This window comes from Balaenoptera ricei, chromosome 12, assembly GCF_028023285.1.
Source record: "Balaenoptera ricei isolate mBalRic1 chromosome 12, mBalRic1.hap2, whole genome shotgun sequence".
Taxonomy (NCBI): domain Eukaryota; kingdom Metazoa; phylum Chordata; class Mammalia; order Artiodactyla; family Balaenopteridae; genus Balaenoptera; species Balaenoptera ricei.
In genome coordinates this window covers 26040798-26058781 of record NC_082650.1, presented here as the reverse complement: position 1 = coordinate 26058781, position 17984 = coordinate 26040798, and the positions used below count along the sequence as shown (strand labels likewise).

General features: G+C 40.6%; 1 protein-coding gene across 3 annotated transcripts in view; it reads left to right on the top strand.

The window, feature by feature from the left end:
- Positions 1-17984, top strand: part of ARFGEF3 (ARFGEF family member 3) — a 201635-nt gene that overhangs the window by 93390 nt on the left and 90261 nt on the right. For all 3 annotated transcript variants that reach the window (XM_059941111.1, XM_059941110.1, XM_059941113.1), the window contains 4 exons: positions 695-737; positions 2870-2948; positions 9150-9254; positions 10150-10483. In XM_059941111.1, coding sequence (XP_059797094.1) covers positions 695-737; positions 2870-2948; positions 9150-9254; positions 10150-10483 — 561 coding nt within the window. The remainder of the gene's footprint in view (positions 1-694; positions 738-2869; positions 2949-9149; positions 9255-10149; positions 10484-17984) is intronic.

Here is a 17984-nt window from a genome sequence, read left to right as displayed (position 1 = left end):
CTGAAGGGTTGCCTTCCTGCTCGCAGCTCAGTAGTCACTGAATTATCCCTACCACGGGAAATAATCTTACTACCAGTAAATGTCTTCTCCTTCCTATTCTCTCTTCCCTCCAGGTTCTGTCTCTACCCTGATAGTTCTAGATCTACCTAGAGATGGCCTAGAGGGTCAGTCTGGTCAGACAGTCAGAAGTTAATACACTCCCCCATCAATTAGGAATCTGGTGCTTCTGACCCACAGTCATCTTGGACCTGTATGTTGAAGTCCAGGAACCTGATTCTTCTTACGATTAAGAATCTGTATTCATTAGGTGCCAGTCAGAGTGCAGTCTGTGACCTGGGGACAAATTGTTTTTTGTGCAAAGAGAACGCACCTGTTTAGGCAGGTATTGCCTCAGGTCATAGCCCTGCAGCATCCTGGAATGATCAAGTGCACCGTGGGGCTTAAACTTCCAGGGGGTTGTGGACTCTTGAATGAATTATTTTTGGAACTGATAACTCAGTTCAGACATCATAGCCTCTTCATAAGTACCATGAGTAATGAAACGCTATCAAGAGCCGGAGGGTGCGCCTAGGTAAGTTAGCAGAGCCCAGAGCACTCAGATGACACTTTGTTTCCTAGAACTTTCCGTTGTTGAACAGTCGGGATTTTTCTTGCCTGAATCTCCTAATTGTCCTGTGTGTGTCTCCCTTACTAGATAATTGAAAACCCGGATGTCCCGCAGGAATTCAGGAGTCAAGGTATTGGATTTGATTTTTGCACATTCAGTTTAAAAAGCCGGTGTAAGAACACCTACTGCGTGCTTGGCGTGGGGATGTAACACTGAGTAAAAGCTCTCGGGTTAGTTCCCCATTCTCCTTGGAGGCTCTGCTTAGCTTTAGTCAGCCGTTGTTTCCTTCTGTTCCTACACCCTCTGCCAACCATACTTGTCCCTGCTCCAGCTGTGTCAGGGAAATTAACTCTTCACACACCTTCCTGCTGGAAGCTAGTTTTTGTAGTTATGTCACTCTTCATGAAATCAGGTTCATTATTTCACCTGAAGGATATTTGTGAAACACCGAGTTTTTGATATGAAAAATGAGTCACCTCAAGGGAAGGACAGACAGCCCAATTTCAGTAGCAGGTGAAATCAAGGTAAGGAACTTTCATTCTGACCCACAGGACAGGAAAAAATAAAGGTCCACGTACAGTAGACAAGCACTTTGACTTCTTAAAAATGTTTGATGGTATTGTTTTCTGAAAGAGATATGAAAAATTCAAATTATCTGATTGAAATATAATTTTTATTTTGAATTTTATTCAGTAATTTTTAAAATGTTGAAAAAAATCTGCTTTTCTTTGATATTTTTGCCGGTTAAGAATGGGGAAAGGGGGGGGCGGGGCAGAGAGAAGATGAAAAAGACAGGGAATGAAATGGAGAGAAAGAAGTAGCTAAACAGCCACAGTTAGGAGAAAAAGAATAAATGAAAGAAAAATGACTACTTTAAGTCATTTTCTAAAGCATCACATGAGCATGTTGTTTTAGTCACATCTTCCTGCATTCTTGGGCTGCAACATCCTTTCACCTTTTGAAGCTCTCAGTGGTATGCTCCAAGATTTTCCACCAGTCTCTTCCTCTTTTGGCTATTGCAGTTCCCATAATGTCTTCCTTTAATGTAGGATGATTTTATAAACTAAAAAAAGAGGTCAAAGTCCTCTCGGTTAAGGATGCATCTTTAAAATCTATATCAGTAAAAAAATTGATAGACTCATTTGAAATTTACCTAAAATTGAGTTTCAATACTACTTATGGGTTTTATTTATTTTAAACTATCTTTTATCATTGTACTTTATCATTTCTCATTTTGTTCCTGCATTTAAAATATTAAATTCTGAGGATCAGCCATTTCTCATTCCCTTGCCCTCCTCCAATTTTATTTTTATTTTCCTTCTTACACTCTTGCCATTATTTTCTCCATATTCTCTGACCTCATGGTCATTCATTCATTCATTATATACATCCATCAAACACTTGGGCACATTTGTATAGCTCTCCACAGGTTTTTATTTAAAAAAAAAAAAAGCAAATGCTTCCACTTGTTACTTCACTTGGCCCAGCAGTGCTGGGACTTCGTTATTATTTATCGCATCTTGCCGAAGGCCAAACTGAAGCTTACCCAAGCTCACACAGTCAGCAAACTGTGGACCAGTACTTGAACAGATTCCAAATTTCAGCCTTTTTCCAATACACTTCAGTGCTTCTGTGGGAGTTTTGTTGCTAGATTCTGGACACAAACATGTTTGAAAGGAAAATTTTTTCTGACCTTGGCTGTTGCTCCTTTAACAATGAAGGCCATGTACCCTGAGGATGCTGGACAAGTAGCTAAAATAGGTGAAGATGGAGACTAACTTATTTTGCCTCCTTTCCCTAGTTTCCTAGTATGAAAAGCCCATCTTTCTTCCATGCCACCATATTTTATCTCTCTGGGATACAGCTCAAGTCGGCTCAGGAGACCCAGAAATTCAAGAGGTCAGAATAAGGGATACATGTATAGTCTGCTGGCCTAAATATTGAGAAAATTGTTATCAGTTGTGTTGTTCCTTAAATTAACCAAATCTTTTTTGTTAAGTGTGAATGAATTTTACTTATAATAAATAGTCTATTATTTCCTTCCTGGACTGTCTTGAGTGTTTTACTTTGGAAAGGACTGATGGGATAATCGGTCCTTTAATTCTTTTCTGTGACCCTTTTGGTGACCTGAGGAAGGCTCAGCATCTGAAAATCATCTTTCCAGTCCTGAAAGTATCAAAAGCAGAAGATGGGAAGGACTGTTGAGGAAGCCTGTAGTGCCCCCTGCCGATGTCTAATGCCTGTCACCTCCTTTGTTTGAAGGGTCAACAGTAGAGTCCCTCTGTGATGACCTTGTCTCTGTGCTCACTGTTCTGTGTGAGAAGCTCCAAGCTGCCATCAAGTAAGTGCCTTCAACACTGGTGCTCTGATTCGTTAACGGAATGTTTCTGAAGTAACTTTTGCCTGCAGCATCACTTAAAGTTGCAGAGCATAGGGACAGTGGTTCCCGCCACCCCGTTGGTATTCACTGAGCAGTTCACTGTCTTTCCTGAGACATGTGTTCAGTGATCTTGGGCAAGCCCACATGACCAAATATGATTACTGAAGGATGTAATTTTCTGATGAGAAAAAGGGAAAACAATACCTTGCAGAAGAGTTAATCCCTTGAGCATGGAGGTGAGTGGAAAAAATGTTGGCTAAGAGCTAGTTGATACGAGGGCTAGTCCTAACCTGGCGTGTCCCTGGTCTGTGGCTCCAGATGAGCCTTCTCATCCAGCTATTGCACCTTCCTCCTCTGCTAAATGGCCAGGTTGGGCTGTGTGATCTTTTCTATTTCTTCTAACATCTCCTGAGCCTGTGAGCTCACACACCTATCTTTAAAAAGAACGTGTTATTCTGATTTTTATATACTTTTCATTTATTTGCATGACAGTTTAATCAGTGATATTAGTTCATTTGTGATGTCCACTGCTCCAACTCTCCATGCAGTAAGTTGATAACTTCTGCATCTGTAGTAAAGCCAAATCATAAAAAGGCCAGACCTGCCAAGGTGAGCTGAAAGTCTCTAACAGCTACATATTATAATTAACTGCAACATTCTACAACATGGTAGGATTCTGAAGTGCCCTCTGAGTTGGGAAAGACACATTAAACTATTGTTTACTGGTAACTAGAGTAATTGATAATTCAGAAAACTTTTGCTTGTAGAATTTTATATATGGTAATGAGCTGCGAGAAACAGTCCAGTTGCAGACATGAATGAGCTCTCTCAGTTTGCTGGAAACATTGCAGAAATTTGTTGTTGTTGTTTTTGTTTTTTCATAAATTCAGGATTATTTTTAAGCTAGGCTTAAAACTACTCTTAAAAGTTGTTGCCCAATAGTCTCTACTTCAATTTATCTATCATTCCTCCAGGTCACCTGCATATTTTGACCAAATTAAGCTCAATTTATATCAGGCACTTAAAAAATGAAGAAGAAAATAAATAAATAAATGAAGAGACTTATTTAATACATAGGTAGTACAAACCAAAACAAAATAGCACTTAACTTCTTCCACACCCCACCCTCAAGTTTCTCCCACCCCAGGACCCTAGGCAGGCTGCAGGTATGGGCATTATTTTTCCCTCGGGGGCAATGTACATGGAATGTACCTGGCTGCTCCCGTGCCCCACTCAGGTCCCGCCTTCCTGACCATGGAGAGTCGGAGCAGTAGGGCTGGGGTTCAGATGATCATCCTAACCTGCAGGCTCCAACACCAGCCACGGTGACCCCATCTCTAGGGACCCCGTGCTACCTGATTTCCTTGGGACAGTCCCAGGCTATGCCTGTTGTGTATGATTACAATCACCCTCCTTTACTCTCAACAGTGTCCAGGCTGGGATAGGTTATATATTCACTCTCCCCATCCATGCCCGGGGTTTAGATCTCTTCCAGTGCTAACTTCTCACCACCCCTGCCCAGCTCCTCTCCATCTTGGCAGAGCCAGCTGTTAGATCAGAGCTGGAATATATTTCTCATTGGCTTGTTTTCTCCTGAGAGACAATCATAGTTTAATTACTATTGGCTCAACTGCATTATCTTTGTTGGATTACCTGGGTTAAAACCCCTGTTAGGCCCCTTACTAGCTCTTGACTTTGGGCAAAGAGCTCAACCACCCTAAGCTTATTGATCCTATCATTAATTCTTATTATCACATTATATTATTTTATATTAATATATATTATAATAATATTTATAATAAAATAACACTATAATGTTATATTCATAATATAATTTTAATATTAATATACTTAATGATTATTCAAAATATTTTAAATTTGCATTATAATCATTATAATATAGTAATATATATAATATTAGTAATATAAAGTATGTTAGGGTTTTTGTAAGGATTGAATGAGAAAATTAACCTAAAAGACTGTCAGTGCCCACCACCCCAAGATCACCAGGAACATCTGAGGTTAACAGAATTAGGGTTATTAACTTGCTGCAGTAGGGGAGCGTGTACACTATGGGAACGATAGGACATCCAGTAAAAGGGTGGATGTTAGGAATTGTTATAGGATTTGAACCTGAGTTAGGTAATTTGGTGCGGATTAAAGGAATTGGGGGGTTCTGTTCAAGGACTGGGTACTGTCAGAAAGCAAGGGGCAATTCTAGCATTGAGCATCCTAGTTTTCATCTAGCTGACAAGAGGGCCAGATGGGAGCCAGAGTTGTCACTGGAGAAGCAGGAGGAGTCACTTACAGGGGAGGATAATATTTGGTCATTTCTGTAATTGTACAGATTTTTTAAAAAATTTCTGTTCAGATGTGATTGTCGATTGGCTTTCATCTTGTTACATCATCATTGTGGAGAGTCCTCATCTGATGTTAACATTCTGTGCAGTTGTTTCTGTTCCCCAGGGGAACACACAGCTGGCTGGTAGCAACTAGCAAGCTGGCTATTGCCAGCTGTCAAGGATTCTTCTTCTTGGCCCACCCCTTCAGGTCTTAGCCTTGTCGGGGAATAAAACAAAGACGACCGAAATTTTGAAAAACATAAAGGCTATGTTCATTACTGTGCTGACAAGGGAAAACTAATAAATTAAACTCTTTTTTCCTGAGTAGTTTGCTAAGGGAAAAATCTAAAATTTTTAAGTGCTACAAAAGTGCTAATAATAGTTCATGGTAATTATGCCATTAATAATTTAAAAATAGCCATCAGGAGAAGTTAGAACAAGTCTGTAGGTCTATAAATGATACCACTGTTCATTGGTCCAGAAAGAGCCTTTAGCAAAGTCTAGTAAGGACCTGCCTGGCATCTGGGGTTCATTCAGTTCATGGTTCTTTAAAACCTGGATGGCTCTAATGTCACCTACAGGGACCCCTACCTATAGGACAACCATATAACTTGGCTTACCTTAAACAGCCCAAAGTTACGCTTATTGTATAATTATTATTAAAGACACTCATATCGATATCTTCTAGGAAGTACCGGTATAAGTGGAATTTTTTTTTCTTTTACTGCACAGCACATAATCAATATTTGATAAATATTAGCTCTAAAATAGCTTGTTTGCTTTCAGAATTATCAGTGCTAATTCTAGTTTGTGATACATTTAGGAACACTGAGTTTCTTACATTAGAAATTTGACTGAAGGTTGTTGGGAAAATACAATGCACAAACATACATTACAAATGCTCACATATGTGTATTAGAAGCTAAAGGTCATACATTTCTATCAGTCACTGAAAAAATGAAAATGTTTCTAAACCATATGACTCAGGGATAGGCTTTAAATGGAAAAAAAAAATAACTCATGTGACATGCATATGGTTTTCTAGGATTTCTCATTGGACATTGGATCAAAGATGGCTTTAGGCATATTGCTATAGAGCTTAATGATTTTTATAGGATTCTCATAGTCTTGCTTGTTTTTTCAAAGCAATTTCCTTATCATAATTCTGCCTCTGGAGACTCTTCTCCTTGTTTGATTATGGCCTTTCCCATCATGGTTCCATTGCCCTAAGATGGGGGTTCTATTACTGCAGAAGCTGGGGTGCAGCAGGCTTAGTGCAGCTTCACTGGGAGACGTTTAACACCCCCTGGTCAGATAATACCATGCCCTTGGCTGCTCTCGCTCTGGTGGTTCTGTTAATTCTCCTTAAATTTTCACATCTATATAGTTTCTTCTGATTTTACTACTTTAACTCCTTTTGTTTCCATTGGCTAAACTTGACACCTCTCCTACCTTCTAAGTAGGTTCTTCCTCTGAAATCACACCGCGATCATCACTTCCCACCCAACATCCATTCCCAAAATCAATGCCGATATACCTCACAGGTCTTTAGCTCTGTAGGGGTATGTACTCATGATATGTTCAGTCTCTCAGGAGAAATCAGAAAATGCATTCAGGCACACAGGTTAACTCACATGCCTCGGAGATGCGGTATTAATAGAGCTCTATATTAGGCAAGTTGAGTTACATGATGCTGTTTAAATCCAAGAATTTTTGGAAGGATAATTGGGATTAGAAAGATATTTTTTCATTCTCTGCCTGTTGGTTTCCCACCACCCTCTCCCCACTTCCCTCTCTTCTCAGTACAGAATGTCGGAGAGGAATCTATACTGAGGCATCTTGGAATCAATGAGGCGAGGCTGAGCCTTCATACTGTGTATTCTAATTCCATTCCACTCTTTATGCAGTTAACTCCCTCCCTCCTTTTTCTAACTAAATTTGCATCTGTTTCTAAGGGAGGCAAAATCAAAATAGTTCAAAGCGAAACAAAATTTTAAGAACTCCAGAAATGGAGGATGTGCTGCCGGGTTGCTGTCACAGTAACCCTGCCAGGGCTACACTGCTGCTCCTTCACGGACCACTGGGCCGCCCACCAGAGTTGTTCTGTGTGGATCGTGGGCCCGGGAGGAAGTCCAGAGACGAGCGGAGAGGGAGACCAGCAGATGCTCAACCTGTTCCAGCAAAAGGCCAGACAAAGCGACTCACAGCCCTCCTAAGTAGGCAGATGTTCCCTAGTGTGTGTTGAAAGAGTTGGCTAGTTTCTAGGCTCCTTTCTGCCCTGTGCATCTCACAGATTCGTCTGTCTGTAGTCAGACAAATACGAAATGTACACACGGTGCACACACACGTGTGTATCTAGTGAGGGGCATGCCTGGAACGTGCTCCTCTAATGACATGACTCGTGCCAGGCCACGAGTACTCATCTTTCCAGACTGCAGCAGCCCACAGAAAAGCTGCCGCATTCAGTCTCCAAGGAGACTCCCAGGCCAGTTTCCTTGGCAATGAGCTCTCTCTGTCACCAAGCCTGATGCCTTTGGGTTGCCATATTGCTGCAGCACGCTTTGCTGATATGTACTCATAGGAAACTTGACTGCTTGTAGCTTTTCTCTGGGTTTATTTCCAGTGATTTCAGAAACTGAGACTCTTTATTGTTTATAGTTATTTTAGTTTTGTGACGTTCGACTGACAGTTTGAAAGATAGAGACATTTTTCAATAAGGGCATTTAATAATTATTTTTCTTAATAATGAGTCAAGTGATTGGTCAGAAAGACCACCCACCTGGATTTTAATACTTTCTGGTGGATTAGGCAGAAAACTTAATCCAGGTATAAAAATGTGCATCCCATCAACTTATCTGTTTTTTTTTCATCTGGTTCTATTGAGGAACCCCATAGTAATAATTATGAGAAAAATAATTTGTCTGTTGAAAAAACATGCTGTTTTCAAAAAAATAAAGAAGAAAAGCCAAATGCAAGTTAGTAAAGCATTAATCATCTAAAAGATATCATGGTACAATAAAACATATGAAACATATTTAGACAATTAAACCTTAAAAATTAATATTTCTGGAATAAACTGGACTTTAGTCAATATATCAATATTTGTTCATTAAGGGTAGCTGTTAATTTGTTCATTAATGGTAAGATGTTAATAACATCTTTACCCGGATAAACAACGTGCAGGGGTGGGTAAAATATGGTCACTTTCCATACCATATTCAGTTTTTCTGTAAATCTAAAACTGTTCTAAAAAGTAAAGTTTATTACAGAAAAATCATCCTAACTGTATTAGTTTGTTGGGGCCGCCATAACAAAGTACCACAAACTGAACGGCTTTAACAACAGAAATGTATTGTCTCGCGCTTCTGGAGGCTGGAGATTGGAGATCATGATGTCAGCAGAGTTGGTTCCTTCTCAGGGCTGGGAGGCCTCACTCTTTGGCTTGTAGGCGACCGTCTTCTCTGCATGTCTCTTCACATTGTCTTCCTTCCATGTGTATCTCTGTGTCCTAATTTCCCTGTTTTATAAGGACACCAGTCGTATTGGATTAGGATCTACCCATATAACTTCACTTTAACTTGGTTACCTGTGTAAGGTCCCAACTCCAAATAAGACCATTTCTGAGGTGCCAGAGGTTAGGACCTCAGCATATGAAAGGGGGGGGGCACAAGTCAACCCATAACACTACCAACGCCCCCTACCCAAAAATTAACACCCTATGTATGATACCTAACATTTTCCCAAGTGTTTTCCACACGTCACCTCTTTAATTTTACCTTTACTTTGTGTGCATGTGTATGTTGGTTCTGCCCCTCTGCAGTGACGGTCAGCAGCTGCAGCTTCTGTACCTGGAGTGCGTTCTGTCCGTGCTCAGCAGCTCCTCCTCCTCCATGCAGCTGCACAGAGGCTTCACGGACCTCATCTGGTGAGTGCTCATCGTGATGCCGACCCCTGCTCCACACCGACCTGCGGGACTCGCTCCCTCTAGCTGGGTCTGCGGGTCCCTTCCCAGGGCATCCGTGCCTCACCGGTCATTTCATCTATGTGTAAACGGATTAGAGGGAAAGTAAGGAGATCGCTTTGCTTATATGCACCAGACGAAGCTACAGAGAGAAAGGGGAGAGAAAGCGATAATTATTGTAACAAACTATGCCTCCCAAGGCGCTCTTGCATTTTGTTTACGTCATAGGATCATGAGAGCCTATGTTCTAAATCATATAAAGGCACCAGAGAGTTGCACAGGCGAGGCAATTCACCTTCGCCAAAATTGGACCTTATTCTCAGCCTCACCCTGGTACTTTCTCCATCTCAACCTGAATACTAGTCTCTTAATCACAGTCAGAGATTCACACAAGTGACAGGGCCCTCAGGCAGCCAGCTAGCTGCTCTGGGTTCCTGGGCTTATTGACAGGGAGAAAGTCGAATGCTATGTATATGATATGTGTCAGAATTTTAAATTAACTTCCCAAATGAGGAGTATAAATAACTTTGTTATTTATAGTAAAATGAAACTTTATAACTAAGTCAGTTAGCATTTTGAGTCCATTTTCCTCACATAAGATGATTTCTCATGCTTCTCTTGATATTTTATGTAGTTAACCCCAGCTTGAATTATAAGGCTTGAATTATTCTGTTGATATCCGCAGGAGTGATGGAGAGTCAGGGAACGCTGGGGCAGAAGGTAGCCAGAAGAAGGAGCAGTAAAGAGCCCAACTCTTATGTGTCATTTTTAAGGCACCTGGTATTTACCCTCCGGATAGTATTCATATTTTATCATTCGGCTTGTAGGGAAACTTTTCTTTCTTCTCGTCTCTTCTCAGGAAAAATCTTTGCCCTGCTCTCATCGTGATCCTGGGGAATCCAATTCATGACAAAACCATCACCTCTGCTCATAGCAGCAACGCGAGTACCAGCATCGAATCGGACTCTGCGTCCCCAGGGGTTTCTGACCACGGCCGGGGGTCAGGCTGCTCCTCCACCGCACCCGCCCTCAGTGGGCCCGTGGCTCGGACCATCTATTACATCGCAGCTGAGCTGGTCCGGCTGGTGGGGTCAGTGGACTCCATGAAGCCCGTGCTGCAGTCGCTCTATCACCGCGTGCTGCTTTATCCCCCACCCCAGCACCGGGTGGAAGCCATCAAAATAATGAAAGAGGTAGGGAGGCAGTGAAGGATGCCACCAGGTCTGCCAACAGGGGCTGAGCACCGTGTCTTGCACAAAGGAAGTACTTAGAAAATGTTTGCCAATCGCCTGCTGGAACTTAATTGCTTCTGTACAGTATCCAGTAACAAATGGTATCTTTAGCACTGGGGGCGGTGTGTGCATGTGTTGGGAGTTGGGATAAGGGGGTGTTGATCAGTGCTCACTGAAGCAAAGCCATTTGATAATTTTAACTACGTGCATCTGACTGGACCCCAGGCTGAGCTTTCATTTTGCTCCCTCAGGTACTGTCTGTGCAGATTATATATTATTTGTTTTTTGGGTTTTTTTGAATTTTATTTATTTTTTTATACAGCAGGTTCTTATTAGTCATCCATTTTATACACATCACTGTATACATGTCAATCCCAATCTCCCAATTCATCCCACCACCACCCACACCCCCCGCCGCTTACCCCCCTTGGTGTCCATACATTTGTTCTCTACATCTGTGCCTCTATTTCTGCCCTGCAAACCGGTTCATCTGTACCATTTTTCTAGGTTCCACATATATGCGTTAATATACGATATTTGTTTTTCTCTTTCTGACTTACTTCACTCTGTATGACAGTCTCTAGCTCCATACACGTCTCTACAAATGACCCAATTTCGTTCCTTTCTATGGCTGAGTAATATTCCATTGTATCTATGTACCACATCTTCTTTATCCATTCATCTGTTGATGGGCATTTAGGTTGCTTCCATGACCTGGCTATTGTAAATAGTGCTGCAATGAACATTGGGGTGCATGTGTCTTTTTGAATTATGGTTTTCTCTGGGTATATGCCCAGTAGTGGGGTTGCTGGGTCATATGGTAGTTCTATTTGTAGTTTTTTAAGGAACCTCCTTACTGTTCTCCATAGTGGCTGTATCAATTTACATTCCCACCAACAGTGCAAGAGGGTTCCCTTTTCTCCACATCCTCTCCAGCATTTGTTGTTTGTAGATTTTCTGATGATGCCCATTCTGACTGGTGTGAGGTAATACCTCATTGTAGTTTTGATTTGCATTTCTCTAATAATTAGTGATGTTGAGCAGCTTTTCATATGCTTCTTGGCCATCTGTATGTATTCTTTGGAGAAATGTCTATTTAGGTCTTCTGTGCATTTTTGGATTGGGTTGTATGTTTTTTTAATACTGAGCTGCATGAGCTGTTTATATATTTTGGAGATTAATCCTTTGTCCGTTGCTTCATTTGTGAATATTTTCTCCCATTCTGAGGGTTGTCTTTTCGTCTTGTTTATGGTTTCCTTTGCTGTGCAAAAGCTTTGAAGTTTCATTAGGTCCCATTTGTTTATTTTTCTTTTATTTCCATTACTCTAGGAGGTGGATCAAAAAAGATCTTGCTGTGATTTATGTCAAAGAGTGATCTTCCTATGTTTTCCTCTAAGAGTTTTATAGTGTCTGGTCTTACATTTAGGTCTCTAATCCATTTTGAGTTTATTTTTGTGTATGGTGTTAGGGAATGTTCTAATTTCAATCTTTTACATGTAGCTGTCCAGTTTTCCCAGCACCACTTATTGAAGAGACTGTCTTTTCTCCATTGTGTATCCTTGCCTCCTTTGTCATAGATTAGTTGACCACAGGTGCGTGGGTTTATCTCTGGGCTTTCTATCCTGTTCCATTGATCTATATTTCTGTTTTTGTGCCAGTACGATATTGCGTTGATTACTGTAGCTTTGTAGTATAGTCTGAAGTCAGGGAGTCTGATTCCTCCAGCTCTGCTTTTTTCCGTTAAGACTGCTTTGGCTATTTGGGGTCTTTTGTGTCTCCATACAAATTTTAAGATTTTTTGTTCTAGTTCTGTAACAAATGCCTTTGGTAATTTGATAGGGATTGCATTGAATCTGTAGATTGCTTTGGGTAGTATAGTCATTTTCACAATATTGAGTCTTCCAATCCAAGAACATGGTATATCTCTCCATCTGTTTGTATCATCTTTAATTTCTTTCATCAGTGTCTTATAGTTTTCTGCATATAGGTCTTTTGTCTCCCTAGGTAGGTTTATTCCTAGGTATTTTATTCTTTTTGTTGCAATGGTAAATGGGAGTGTTTCCTTAATTTCTCTTTCGGATTTTTCATCATTAGTATATAGGAATGCAAGAGATTTCTGTGCATTAATTTTGTATCCTGCAACTTTACCAAATTCATTGATTAGCTCTAGTAGTTTTCTAGTGGCATCTTTTGGATTCTCTATGTATAGTATCATGTCATCTGCAAACAGTGACAGTTTTACTTCTTCTTTTCCAATTTGTGTTCCTTTTATTTCTTTTTCTTCTCTGATTGCTGTGGCTAGGACTTACAAAACTATGTTGAATAATAGTGGTGAGAGTGGAAATCCTTGTCTTGTTCCTGATCTTAGAGGAAATGGTTTCAGTTTTTCACCATTGAGAAGGATGTTTGCTGTGGGTTTGTCGTATATGGCCTTTATTATGTTGAGGTAGGTTCCCTGTATGCCCACTTTCTGGAGAGTTTTTATCATAAATGGGTGTTGAATTTTGTCAAAAGCTTTTTCTGCATCTATTGAAATGATCATATGGTTTTTCTTCTTCAATTTGTTAATATGGTGTATCACATTGATTGATTTGCATATATTAAAGAATCCTTGCATCCCTGGAATAAATCCCACTCGATCATGGTATATGATCCTTTTAATGTGTTGTTGGATTCTGTTTGCCAGTATTTGGTTGAGGATTTTTGCCTCTATATTCCTCAGTGATATTGGTCTGTAATTTTCTTTTTTTGTAGTATCTTTGTCTGGTTTTGGTATCAGGGTGATGGTGGCCTCATAGAATGAGTTTGGGGGTGTTCCTTCCTCTGCAGTTTTTTGGAAGAGTTTGAGAAGGATGGGTGTTAGCTCTTCTCTAAATGTTTGATAGAATTCACCTGTGAAGCCATCTGGTCCTGGACTTTTGTTTGTTGGACTATTTTTCATCACAGTTTCAATTTCATACTTGTGATTGGTCTGTTCTTATTTTCTGTTTCTTCCTGGTTCAGTCTTGGAAGGTTATACCTTTCTAAGAATTTTTCCATTTCTTCCAGGTTGTCCATTTTATTGGCATAGAGTTGCTTGTAGTAGTCTCTTAGGATGCTTTGTATTTCTGCCGTGTCTGTTGTAACTTCTCCTTTTTCATTTCTCATATTATTGATTTGAGTCCTCTCCCTCTTTTTCTTGATGAGTCTGGCTAATGGTTTATCAATTTTGTTTATCTTCTCAAAGAACCATCTCTTATTTGTATTGATATTTGCTATTGTTTTCTTTGTTTCTATTTCATTTATTTCTGCTCTGATCTTTCTGATTTCTTTCCTTCTCCCAACTTTGGGTTTTGTTTGTTCTTCTTTCTGTAGTTCCTTTAGGTGTAACGTTAGATTGTTTATTTGAGATTTTTCTTGTTTCTTGAGGTAGGCTTGTATAGCTATAAACTTTCCTCTTAGAACTGCTTTTGAGCATCCCATAGGTTTTGTATCATCGTGTTTTCATTGTCAGTTGTCTCTAGGTTTTTTTGATTTCCTCTTTGATTTCTTCAGTGATCTCTTGGTTATTTAGTAACATATTATTTAGCCTCCATGTGTTTGTATTTTTTACGTTTTTTTCGCTGTGGAAAAAGACATAGTGTTGTGGTCAGAAAAGATGCCTGATATGATTTTAATTTTCTTAAATTTACTGAGGCTTGATTTGTGACCCAAGATGTGATCCATCCTGGAGAATGTTCCTTGCGTACTTGAGAAGAAATTGTAATCTGCTGTCTTTGGATGGAATGTCCTATAAATATCAGTTAAATCTATCTGGTCTATTGTGTCATTTAAAGCTTGTGTTTCCTTATTAATTTTCTGTCTGGAGGATCTGTCCATTGGTGTAAGTGAGGTGTTAAAGTCCCCCACTACTATTGTGTTACCATCGATTTCCTCTTTTATAGCTGTTAGCGGTTGCCTTATGTATTGAGGTGCTCCTGTGTTGGGTGCATATATATTTATAATTGTTATAGCTTATTCTTGGATTGATCCCTTGATCATTATGTAGTGTCCTTCCTTGTCTCTTGTAACATTCTTTATTTTAAAGTCTATTTTATCTGATATGAGAATTGCTACTCCAGCTGTCTTTTGATTTCCATTTGCATGGAATCTCTTTTTCCATCCCCTCACTTTCAGTCTGTATGTGTCCCTAGGTCTGAAGTGGGTCTCTTGTAGACAGCATATATATGGGTCTTGTTTTTGTATCCATTCAGCAAGCCTGAGTCTTTTGGTTGGAGCATTTAATCCATTCATGTTTACAGTAATTATCCATATGTATGTTCCTGTGACTATTTTGTTAATTGTTTTGGGTTTGTTTCTGTAGGTCCTTTTCTTCTCTTGTGTTTCCCACTTAGAGAAGTTCCTTTAGCATTTGTTGTAGGGCTGGTTTGGTGGGGCTGAATTCTCTTAGCTTTTGCTTGTCTGTAAAGCTTTGGATTTCTCCATTGAATGAGAGATCCTTGAGGATCTCTCAAGGATCCAATGAGATCCTTGCCAGGTAGAGTAATCTTGGTTCTAGGTTCTTCCCTTTCATCACTTTATGTAAATCATGCCTCTCCCTTCTGGCTTGTAGAGTTTCTGCTGAGAAATCAGCTGTTAATCTTATGGGCATTCCCTTGTATGTTATTTATCGTTTTTCCCTTGCTGCTTTCAATAATTTTTCTTTGTCTTTAATTTTTGCCAATTTGATTACTGTGTATCTCGGTGTGTTTCTCCTTGGGTTTATTCTGTATGGGACTCTCTGCGCTTCCTGGACTTGGGTGGCTCTTTCCTTTCCCATGTTAGGGAAGTTTTTGACTATAATCTCTTCAAATGTTTTCTCGGGTCCTTTCTCTCTCTCTTCTCCTTCTGGGACCCCTATAATGCGAATGTTGTTGCGTTTAATGTTGTCCCAGAGGTCTCTTAGGCTGTCTTCATTTCTTTTATTCTTTTTTCTTTAATGTATTCCGCAGCAGTGAATTCCACCGTTCTGTCTTCCAGGTCACTTATCCGTTCTTCTGCCTCAGTTATTCTGGTATTGATTCCTTCTAGTGTAGTTTTCATTTCAGTTATTGTATTGTTCATCTCTGTTTGTTTGTTCTTTAATTCTTCTAGGTCTTTGTTAAACATGTTTGCATCTTCTCAATCTTTGCCTCCATTCTTTTTCCGAGGTCCTGGATCATCTTCACTATCATTGTTCTGAATTCTTTTTCTGGAAGGTTGCCTATCTCCATTTCATTTAGTTGTTTTTCTGGGGTTTTATCTTGTTCCTTCATATGGTATGTAGCCCTGTGCCTTTTCATTTTGTCTGTCTTTCTGTGAATGTGGTTTTTTTCCCACAGGCTGCAGGATTGTAGTTCTTCTTGCTTCTGCTGTTTGCCCTCTGGTGGATGAGGCTATCTAAGAGGCTTGTGCAAGTTTCCTGATGGGAGGGACTGGTGGTGGGTAGAGCTGGCTGTTGCTCTGGTGGACAGAGCTCAGTAGAACTTTAATCTGCTTGTCTGCTGATGGGTGGGGCTGGGTTCCCTCCCTGTTGGTTGTTTGGCCTGAGGCAACCGAACACTGGAGCCTACTGGGCTCTTTGGTGGGGCTAATGGCGGACTCTGGGAAGGCTCTCGCCAAGGAGTACTTCCCAGAACTTCTGCTGCCAGTGTCCTTGTCCTCACGGTGAGACACAGCCACCCCCCGCCTCTGCAGGAGACCCTCCAACACTAGCAGGTAGGTCTGGTTCAGTCTCCTATGGGGTTACTGCTCCTTCTCCCGGGTCCCGATGCACAGACTACTTTGTGTGTGCCCTCCAAGAGTGGAGTCTCTGTTTCTCCCAGTCCTGTGGAAGTCCTGCAGTCAAATCCCGCTAGCCTTCAAAGTCTGATTCTCTAGGAGTTCCTCCTCCCATTGCCAGACCCCCAGGTTCGGAAGCCTTATGTGGGGCTTAGAACCTTCACTCCAGTGGGTGGACTTCTGTGGTATAATTGTTCTCCAGTTTGTGAGTCACCCACCCAGCAGTTATGGGATTTGATTTTATTGTGATTGCGGGCCTCCTGCCGTCTCATTGTGGCTTCTCCTTTGTCTTTGGATGTGGGGTATCATTTTTGGTGAGTTCCAGTGTCTTCCTGTCGATTATTGTTCAGCATTTAGTTGTGATTCCAGTGTTGTCGCAAGAGGGCGTGAGAGCACGTCCTTCTACTCTGCCATCTTGAACCAATCAGTGTATTCATTCTTGTAAATTTTTTAAGTGCTGACAAAAATGTAGACTTTGATTATAGGGCATCAGTATACCATTGCTGGTGTACTTTATCTTTGTAGCTTTTTCTCCAAACTCCGGACACCCCCACAGATGTATATGTTTATTCACTTTTGCCAGAATTGGATTTCAAAATGATTTTATACTCAGGTTGTACATTATCCCAAAAAGAGCTTTACCCATCTCTGATTGCTAAAAGGGATCCTGTTCCCCATTTATTCTTACGCCTTATTTCTCCCATACATCATGAGGCAAAAGTCATCCAGCCTAAATAGCTGTCCCATGGTTTTGAGGAGGAATTGGAGTTATTTTGAAGATACTTCAAACAAGGATTTCTCTGCTTTCTTCTCAACCAAAGAGGAAAGTGATCAACATTTTTGTACCTGTGAACTTGTTCATGAAGGTCAAATCACACTGGTTTTTGGTACCTAACACCAAAAAAATCCCCCAAATTCCCTTGAGCAATATTTGCTACTCACCAGTTTCTAAAAAGCTTAATTTGAATTGCTTGTTGATGTTGTTTTCATGATATTTGACTCTAATCAATAATGGAAAGTTCTTGCCCAGCATTTCCAGAAATGAAGGAGCAATCCAGGTTTAATTAATTACTTAAAAATCTATGAGCCCACAGTAATAATAACCATCTTTTCTTACCTACTTAATGCCAGGCATTTCACATACATTATCTTTAATATTCCGAATAACTTTGTCTGGTGGTATACCAATGACAAACATTACTTTTCCCCAACAGAGCTTCAGGCAATGAGATCAAAGGGTCAGTTTTGATATCTGATCACTGCTAGGTTGGTGAACACAATACAGCTTTGGAGTCCAAAGAGACTGGATGACTTTGGCACCACCCAGACAGCCCTCCCCCAGGGACCTGCCCCGCCCCTATGAAACTTGTAGCCTGGAGGAGCAGGGGTGGGCTTTCTTGGAATAGGCGGATCTCCAGGAAGAGGAGAGTGGGAGGGGCCACCACACATGCTCATCTCTTCTAAATTCACCAGTCAGATCAGCCACTCTCCCTCCACTGGGAAGAAGTGAAAGGGAGAATACCCAGAATTTTATTCCACTGGATTTTCCAGCACATAGAAACATGAAGCCAGGGAAAAGGAGTTTACCCTTCCACAAAGAAACTAAGACTTCAAGGGGTCAAATGATTTGCCCAGGGTCAAAAGAAAGAGAAAGAGTGCAGATCTCCATCTGACCCTAAGCCTA